Raw genomic sequence first — 9783 nt, forward strand, 5'->3', positions numbered from 1 at the left:
ATAACTGGAGACACTCGTTGCTGGAGTGCACCATGGCGAGAAGTGTGTGGGCCTTGAGCAAAGAGGAGCTGGTTCAACACATGTGCACGAATAGAGATGACAACACGAAGAGCTGGCTTTTTACTATGAGTGAATCACTACCAGCCGAAGACTTTACACAACTGATAGTCACCATGTGGGCGATTTGGCATGCACGTCGCAAGGTAATTCACGAGGGAATCTTCCAAACACCTTTTGCGACTCATAGCTGATACGGTCACCGCTCGTACACCTATTATTCCCTCATTGCTGCGAAGTAGAATATTTTCAAAAAGAGAGGCTGGCTATGAAAAAGAGATGCAGAAGTACGTGGTTCCGGCTCTACGTTAAAGGAAGGTGTTGCATTCAACTAATCAAAGAGGTATATTAGGCTCCATGCCTTGCTCACGTACTATCCAAGGAAGTCAAAAGTCAGTATTCAGGGATCCAAGTATCACCAGAGTTATAATTGAAGAGATGCCTGCTAATACAATCCCTTTGGATGAAGTGGAGCCTTGCTTTAGAACCCCAAGCAACTACTACAAGTTTAGCCAGAAAAGCAAGCTTACGTGAAGGTCTCATAGTTTTATTATGGTGTATTATTTTTATCCTGCAGTGTGTTTTCTAGTATTTTTGTTGAGTCCGGTCCGTGTCGTGATGTGAGTCGGGCTTGGCCCAGGCGTTATGCACCACCTATTTAAGCAAGGGGTGCAGCGTTGTCTAAGGTTAGATTTTAGTTTTTTTGGTCAAGAAAAATACTCAGAAAGGCATCTGATGATGAGCGCCCCTCTGTGTTCCTGCGTTCCATGAATTGGATCGGTGACCGCATGTGTTTGGCGACTTGATCTCCAGGGCATAGCTTCGTTCGGTTCTTGTTCTTCAAGGAGCGATCCAGTCCTTTTTTTTTCCATCTACTACAACTAGTTCGTGAACTCCATCTGGCTAATTACGCCGCCGCCGCCGCTGATCATCATTAGCATAATCCATCCATCTAATCTAGCTGCAGTACTACTACGCCCTAGCCCAGTACTTCCGCCCGTACACATCTTATCTGGTTTGTTTTAATTCATCTGCTTCCGATCAATTCCAATCTGCTAGCTCTTTTGCGCCGGTGAAAGATCAGGGACACCCAAAAATCGTCTCAGTGCTACTTGAGGCATATCAATAGCTTTATCACAATTTACCTCTCTAAACTACAAGCGTTGAAGAAGCCAGTACTAAGACCGGCGCCTCAGGAGGCACGACCTAATTCCTGGATCCCACCGATGACTGGACATGTGAAGATCAATGTGGACGCAGCTACTCCTAGAGCGGGAGGTTTTGGTGTTGTGAGCGCTGTTGCGCGTAACTCAGAAGGCATCTATCAGGGAGCTTCTGTAGTAATTTTCAGAAATATTGATGATCCCGAAGTTCTGGAAACTCTAGCAATCAGAGAGGCGTTAGCACTAGCTAATGACATGTACATTCAGCAAGTTCATGTGGCATCCGATTGCAAGCAGGCCGTCGAAGCCATCAAGGGAGGAACTGCCTCATCTTATGCGGCAATTGTGTTGGAAATTAAGGCACAAGCTACTTCTTTAGTTTCCTGTTTTTTAGCCATGAATTTAGAACCTCGAATGTTGAGGCTCACAAACTAGCAAAGCATGCGTTAACGCACGGGGTTGGCAGCCATGTCTGGTTAGGTTACCCTGGGGATCTTTTGTTCGTCCCTGTAAACTATGTGACGGGTGAATAAAGCTTTGTTGGTTTGCCTCAAAAAGAGAGTTAACGAGCGCTCCTTCGGGAGCTTCGCAACGATCAGCGCCACTTGACGCGCTCTCAGCCATTCGCCACGTGTCACGCTCTGAACGCTCCCTTCGATTTTTTTTAATTTTTTCGCACGCGTTTTCAGTTTTTTAAACGGGTTTTCTTGGGTTTTTCAACGTTTTGGCTTCCCCCCGGTATTCCTTAGCTTTTCAAAAAAATAAAAAAAAATCTTTTTGCGCGATAAAACGCGTTTTCTTTTTTTTCTTTCGCCAAAGTCACGGTTTTTTTTCCGTGAGAGGCACGCTTGTGCTTTAGCGAGAGTCACGGGCGTGCCTTTCGGAAACGAAAAAAAATGCGTTTTTTGTTTTTTTTTCTTTCGCGAGAATCACGGTTTTATTTCCGCGAGAGGCACGGTTGTGCTTTCGCGAGAGTCACGGCCGTGCCTCTCGGAAAGAGAAAAACAAAACACATTTTTTGTTTTTTTTTCTTTCGTGAGAATCACGGTTTTGCTTCCGCGAGAGGCATGGTTGTGCTTTCACAAGAGTCACGGCCGTGACTCTCAGAAAGGGAAAAAATACGCGTTTTTTCTTTTTTTTTTCTTTCGTGAGAGTCATGGTTTTGATCCCACGAGAGGCAAGGTTGTGCTTTCACGAAAATCACGGGCGTGCCTCTCGGAAACGAAAAAGAAACGCGTTTTCTGTTTTTTTCCTTCCACGAGAGTCACGGTTTTGCTTCCACGAGAGACACATGTGTGATTTCGTCAGAGGCACGGGTGTGCCTCTTTCGGAGAGGGAAAGCCATGCTTCCGGTTCGGTTTTTTCGTCCAGTTTTTTTCGTGAAAAAAAAGTCCGTCAAAACCTATCAACATAGGATCTAGTTTTGAAGATCTCGACACGAGAAATCCAATGATGAAAACGGTTCGAGATTTGGATGCACGGTTTAAAAGATAAAGCGTTTTGAATAAACAAATCTACGAAAAAAGAGAAAACTCTCAGGTTGCGACAAGTGGCGCGCTGCATGCACGCCATTTATCGCGACTTAAAAAAGTGAAATGTTTTTTGCAACAAATATTTCTTAATTAGTGATTTCGATTACTGCCGCAGGCGGTCAAAGGTGGAGTATTCTAGAAGACTCGCTCAGTCATGGAAGCGGCCCTCGGACAGCTGGAACGAGCCCAGTCGCCGAGGAATGGTTCCAGTCACTGATCTGTAGGCCCGCTGTTGCACAGCCTGTCATTCGGGTATAAAGTGGACCCATTATATATACTCATTCCGAATATAAAATAATCTCAGGCGTGATCCTCCGGGGCCCCACGAGATCGAGTACGCGTTGGATGTTTTAAGAAAAGTCAGGCTTTTTCTGTGTAGCTAGACCCTGAACATTTCTAGATTTCACAGAACTACCCAACCTGATCCACATATCCATGCATTATTTATGGAGAAACAATTGGTCTGGGATCTTTGTTTGTTTACATTTGTCAAACAACAAGCTACTGAAAAAATAATACTCCCTCCGTCCCAAAATTTTTGTTTTATATTGTTTAGATATGTATGTACCTAGTCATATTTTAGTGTTAGATGCATCCGTATCTAGATAAATCTAAAACAAAAAATTTTAGAATGTAAGTAATAGTTGCACACTAAATTGCTCCCGTGGAGGTCAGCTTACGGTACACTTAGAGGCGAACACAAACCAAACGAAAATAACCATCATAGTTCCACGGAGATATACACAGGCAAACACCGTCCCAAAAGTCACACCCATCCCTATAACAAACAAATGAATGACTTGTGTCACTTTTCAGGCATCATGTTGCTTCTCCAAGTTTTTCGGGATTTTCAGCGCACATTTTTTCCTAATTGCTTTAGTTTTGTGAACGGTCTTTTCGTTCTGTCTCACATATTAATTGTAATAACATCTTATGCTATTGGACAAATGAAGTAGTATTTTAAAATTCAAGCACAAAGTAGATATTTGTTCCCCTCACGAGTGCATAACAAAATAGCATAGGCAAAAATGTTACAAATGCTGATAAGCGCTAACTCTAGGCTAACTAAAATGATGTGACCTTGATTTGACATCTATGTATCTCTTCTGTAAAAACAGCACACATTACTATAAGCAGAGAGCCCACAACATCCCAAAAGACTAGCCTGAAGGGAGTGTGACGCTCTCCCTTATAAAGTGATTCTAGCCCCCTCTCGTAACTGAGGAGGGACTAAAGTCACTTGCAACGCCCAATGGTCAGGTTATGACATTTTGCCATGCCTTGTTTTTCTTTCGTCTCAACCGTGTAGAACAGAGTGTAAACCAATATTCTGAAACAACGAGGATCTATCTGTGAATATCCTCCCCTGGACCGTAACCGAATCCCTTTTGCGGCCCACCCCGGGAAAGTTCCGTGAATTCCCGTTCCGTGGAGACAGCAGCCCAACACCAAAAGCAACAGGTTGGAGTACTACTACTACTAGTAAACAAATTTCGAGTGGCCAGCAGCCAGGAGGATCCATCTCCCTCCCTCGCGGCGTTTCTTGGATTTGGCTCCGGAGGAGGAATCCGGAGCGCCCCATCCGCGTCTCTCGATCGAATCGCCGGCCCCCCCGATCCCGTCGCCCGGTGCGGTTCGAATTCGGCCCGGAATTGGCGTTCGGTTCGGGGGCGGGGCTGGATTCTTGATTGGCTGGCCGGGTTGTCTCCGCGGGGAGGCTCCGTCCGCCGGGAATCGCGCCTTCCTCGTCTGCCCAAGGTGAGCGACTTCTCCTGTCGATCGGTTGGTTCGGTGCAGCTGTTAGCGCTTAGCGGCGGGGATTCTCTGCGGAATTCCCCCCCTTGTTTCTATCGGAACTTTACCAGGAGAGAATTTCAATGTTTCTTTTGTACTGTATGTGCTAAATTCGGAGTCTTTGTTCGAATCTCTCTGAGCGATGCTGTATTACAGACGAAAAAGAACCCATGCTCTCTCCATTTTTTATTTAAAGAATACTAATCTTGGTAATTGTGGTGGTCAGTTACCCAAGCATATCATCAGATTGTGCTGTTTTTAATCATGTTATATGTTACCACTTTAGTGACCTAAGACGTCTTATATATGTTGACAGAGGGAGTGCGAAATGCTAGTACTAGTTTCTCTAGGATCATTGCTCAAATAATACCAAGCTGTGCAATGCCATGCTTGCCAACAATGGCTAAACATTGCGACTCTTAATACGCGATTCTTTCCGCCAGGGAAATGTGCTAACGAGGGTCTGATGGGGCGTGATGGAGGGCAGGAAAGAGAGGGGGAGATCTCGTAGAGTGTTTCGGCGGATGGCGATGCAGTGCCTCTGCTCCGGGGAGCAGGCCAATCTGGTGGATGAAAATGGCGAAATCGAGTTGTATGCCAAAAATGACGGCCTTCGGGAAGCCGAGTTGTCTCTCCAGGAGGGTGGATCCCTTAACTATGAGGTTGGTGCTTCATCTTATAATAACATAAATCTTCTCATTTTGAATTGTCTACTGCGATGCCTATATCACATTTTCCTTGTATGTTTGCTTCATGCCGAACGATACTATATGCAACTGAAGTCCTTGTGCTGTTTATTGGACTGTTTCATGTATCGATTGTCTATATTTTTTTTCCTCCAGAAGAGGTTTTTTTTTGGTCTTAGACTCTGCTGCATAATGTGTCCAAAACATCTGTCTTTGACAGATCATGCGTGCTTTCTGAAATTATAGGTGCCTCTGCCTGCTATTTCTCTTCATTATAATTGTATATTGAATTTTATGCTAGTTTGTAGTTACCATCATATAAATCACAACACAGTAGATACTCTGAATTTCTCCACCCTGTGTGCTGTAGTACACCAGTCTGCAATTTGTACTCCACCAATCTGCAGTTTTTTGCTGTTGGTATGCTTTCACATGTGTAAGAAAGATGCCTTGCCTAATGATTGTAAGCTTGATAGCCATCCCAATAAGGGTGCTCCAAATTTATTTCATTCATAGTTCATAAGTGTAAATACCAATAATTTTTCAGGAAGCAAGGGCATTGCTTGCAAAAGTCGAGTACCAACAGGGGCATGTTGAAGAAGCACTTCGTGTGCTTGATGGGATAAACATGGCTGAACTAATTCCTATGGTGAAAATGTCCATCTGTAGATTAGCAAGGGCCGATCCACATTCCAGTTATCCACCAATGTCCTTGCATACTGTTAATCTAGTAATGGAGACCATATATCTCAAAACTATAGCACTTCGTGATCTTGGGAAGTTCAAAGGTATGACCCCTACCTCTCGTTTTTGTATGGATGCCCATCATTTGATCTTCTCTTCATTTCTGTCATACTATTTTTCAAACATTACTTCAACTCAATTTCGTTTTGCAGAAGCTGCACAAGAATGCAGTACGATATTGGACGTTGTAGAATCGGCACTGCCTATGGGCTTACCAGCCAAGTTTGGAGATGGTAGTAACTTGAATGCAACAATACACAGTGCCGTTGAGTTGCTTCCTGAGCTATGGAAATTAGCGGATTTCCCTCCTAAAGTGCTCTCTTCATATAGGGGGGCTCTTCTTAGTAATTGGAATCTGGATGCAAAGGCCATTGGTAGAATACAGAAGGAGTTTGCTATTTTTCTCCTATACAGTGGCTGTGAGGCCTGCACTCCACCTCTTCGATCCCAATTGGATGGTTCATTTGTACCTCGGAATAATTTGGAGGAAGCTATTCTTCTTTTGATGATTTTATTGATGAAATTCAACCTTAAGAGGCTTGAGAGAGACCCAACTGTGATGCATCATCTGACTTTTGCATTGTCCATATCAGGACGGTTAAAACCTCTAGCCGGTCAGTTTGAAAAACTATTACCTGGTGTGTTAGACAGCAGAGAGTGGTTGTACAATGTTGCACTGTGTTACCTAGCAGAAGAAGATGATCTAGCTGCCCTCAATCTGCTCAAAATGATACTAAGATTTGGAGAGGACCCCAGTTGTCTCAAAGAGCTTCTTCTAACTTCAAAAATTTGTAGCGAGAACGGTGCACATGCTGAAGAAGGTGCATCCTATGCACGCAGAGCCCTTGCTAGTCTCGATGGAGGTTGTGACCAGTTAGAGGTTGTCGCGGACCTTCTACTTGGCATTTCCCTTTCCCGTCAAGCTAGATATGCTCCGAGTGGTACGGAGAGGGCTTCTCAGCAGCGTGAAGCCCTGAAGGTGCTTGGTGTTGCTGAAAAGAAGATGCAAGACAAAGATTTTAGGGTACTGTACAATCTGAGCCTTGAAAATGCTGAGCAGAGGAAACTAGATGCAGCAGCACTTTATGCAAAGAAGCTACTGAAATTGGAGAATGGTTCAGAATTAAGGAGCTGGCTCCTTGTAGCTCGTATCACGAGTGCTCAAAAACGGTTTGAAGATGCTGAATCTATTGTAAATGCTGCCCTTGATCAGACTGCAAAGTGGTGCCAAGGAGATCTGTTGCAAACCAAAGCCAAAATTCAGGCTGCAAACGGGCAATTTAAGAAGGCAGTCGAGACTTATACCCAGCTTCTTGCTGTCATCGAACTCAGGAAGAAAAGTTTCAACTCTGGGATTTTTGTATTACAGGTAACTACCTGACAAAAATCGATTTTGGAGTTTTTGCTAAAGCATGGGACTGTCGTGCTTAATATGTTCACAGTATTATCTTTCATTTCTGTACTATATCTATTTGCATATATGATGACAAACTGAAAATAAAAATCTGTATCTGTTAAATAAATAACCTTTTACTGTAATAAGAAAAAGCCAGCCCGAACATTTTTTATCATATCTTTGATTAATGACAGCTAGAATGACAAGCATCTTACATGATTTTTAAGCATATACCCATGTCAGGAATATTGCTTTTGAATAAAAGGGGAGAGCATTGTTCTGTTTGCCACATACAGTTATGGGATTCCATTAGAAAAAGAAGTGATAAGACTTCTCTGATATCGCTGTTCAACTTTTCGCAGGGCACGAAGGATGATGGAAGCATGGAAACAGAGGCATGGTACAATCTGGCCCTTCTGTACCTAAGCCTGTCACAGTGGAGGGATACAGAGCTTTGCATATCCAAAATAAAGGCTATCAGTGCATATTCTCCCTTGGCTTATCATGCTACAGGTGCTTCATATTCTCCTTACCAGCAACTTCCCCGTTCTCAAGAATCCTTGCACCGTGTTGACACAAAAACATTTTCAGTAGTTCACAAGGAGACAACAATTCTTCAAAACAAAATTCGTTCTTAATATTTATGAAGATGTTTATCCATGCAGGAAAGCTACTTGAAGCAAGAGGGTTTCTAAAGGAGGCTCTTGGAGCATACTCCAAAGCATTAGATCTCGACCCTAAGCACGTACCGAGTTTGATATGTGCCGCCGTTGCTCTTCGACAGCTTGGAGGGAGGCCCTTGCCTGCCGCAAGGTGCCTCCTAACTGACGCACTGAGACTGGACAGAACGAACCATGTTGCATGGTTTAACCTCGGTCTAACCTATGAAGATGAAGGGGGCAGTTCATCAGCGGCACTCGAAGCTGCGGAATGTTTTCAGGCGGCTGCCCTTCTCGAAGAAACCGCCTCGGCTGAACCTTTCAGATAACATCGCATCCAACTTTTATAGGGAATAATCAAACTGTGAGCAGTTGTAGGTCTCATATATAGGATGAATAGTGGGTTTGAAGAAAAGAAGTATACACGGTACAGAAAATAGTAAAAATACAAAACACATGTATCATCATAATTGCGTTGATTTTACCAACATGTTGAAATTATATATAGCATCACACGCCTTGGGCAGCTCTTGTTTGACAGGCAACTTTTTGCTATGTGATTTGGCTGTAATTTTGATAGAGCACACGTAAAACGTTGTTAATATCACTTCACTATCAGTACATTTTGACCAGCACAGAATGCAAATTAGATGTTGTAAATTTGTAATAAGTACTAAGGCAGAGATTGAAAATGAATGCATATTTTTCACAGAGTAAACGTCAGTGGAAGAACCACAACCATCACACTTCCCAAACAACTGGATTGGATGACAAGTTCCAGGTTATGTGAAACCAAATACTCCCTCCATTCCCTTATACAAGGCCACAAACTTATATTACATGTATCAAGATAAAATTTAATGACTCCTTTGCAAGTCAATTTTTCTTTTAGTTAACCGGGATCATTAATACACCATAAAGATGCAACAAATGAGGGCCTCTTTGATTCATAGGATTGCAAAAACACAGGAATAGGGAAAACATAGGATTGGAATGGCATGTCCATTGGATCCCTATAGGATTTGAGTTTGTTTGATTGTGTCGCGGGAAAAACAAAGGATTTCTTCCAAGAGGTTGGAGTGGATGTTGGAATTCCTATAAAATGTAGTACAAATGAATTCTTAGGAAAAAATTCTACAAGATTCAATCCTACGAATCAAACAACCAATGTAAGAAAAATTCCTAAGGATTCTAATCCTTCAAATATCTTATGAAAATCCTTTGAATCAAAGAGACCCTGAATGGGAAGTAGATGAGTGTCATTATGACTACATGCATGTAAGTATTAAAAAGTTGCTAGTACAAGGAAACATCATTATTTTTTGTCTCGATTACTCTTGGTGACCTTGTATTGATGCAAAACGTATTTTTGATAGTGGCCTTGTATAAGGAGAATGGAGGGAGTATTTTTTTTAAACTGTCAAGCAACATTTTTTTAAACTGGCAAGCAGCCGTGCCTCTTCGAAACAAAAAAAAAACATATTTTTTTCTCCCGCGCGAGGCACGGATTTGCTTCCGCGAGAGGCACAGTCGTGCCTCGGATTTGCTTTCGTAACGTGCCTATGAGAAACGAAAAAAACCACATTTTTTTTCACGAGAGGCACAATTCAACGGTAAAAAAACATGTTTTCGGTTCGGTTTTTCGTCTGATTATCAAAAAAAATGCTTTTGTCAAAATCTGTCAACATGGATCTAATTTTAAAGATCTTGATGCAGGGAATCCAACGGTAAAAACGGTTCAAGATTTGGATG

General features: G+C 42.7%; 1 protein-coding gene across 2 annotated transcripts; it reads left to right on the forward strand.

Annotated features, from left to right (window-relative positions):
• Positions 1-4227: 4227 nt before the first annotated feature.
• On the forward strand, positions 4228-8680 carry LOC119304053 (protein NPGR2-like). Of its 2 annotated transcripts, none has more exons than XM_037581216.1 (6): positions 4228-4510; positions 4990-5208; positions 5780-6020; positions 6129-7345; positions 7735-7885; positions 8038-8680. In XM_037581216.1, the coding sequence occupies exons 2-6, from the start codon at positions 5023-5025 to the stop codon at positions 8358-8360; spliced, it is 2118 nt and encodes a 705-aa protein (XP_037437113.1). In that variant the 5' UTR covers positions 4228-4510; positions 4990-5022; the 3' UTR covers positions 8361-8680. The 2 variants fall into 2 exon arrangements, with proteins under 2 accessions (XP_037437113.1, XP_037437114.1); XM_037581217.1 differs by having other exon boundaries at positions 5034-5208.
• Positions 8681-9783: the final 1103 nt, after the last annotated feature.

Source organism: Triticum dicoccoides, chromosome 5A (genome assembly GCF_002162155.2).
Source record: "Triticum dicoccoides isolate Atlit2015 ecotype Zavitan chromosome 5A, WEW_v2.0, whole genome shotgun sequence".
NCBI lineage: Eukaryota > Viridiplantae > Streptophyta > Magnoliopsida > Poales > Poaceae > Triticum > Triticum dicoccoides.

Bases quoted from the DNA above. Each gene is read 5' to 3' on its own strand.
- LOC119304053 (XM_037581216.1), top strand. From the start codon at position 5,023: ATGGAGGGCAGGAAAGAGAGGGGGAGATCTCGTAGAGTGTTTCGGCGG. The intron at 7,346-7,734 runs GTAACTACCTGA...AACTTTTCGCAG, and splicing joins CTGGGATTTTTGTATTACAG to GGCACGAAGGATGATGGAAG. The intron at 7,886-8,037 runs GTGCTTCATATT...TTATCCATGCAG, and splicing joins CTTGGCTTATCATGCTACAG to GAAAGCTACTTGAAGCAAGA.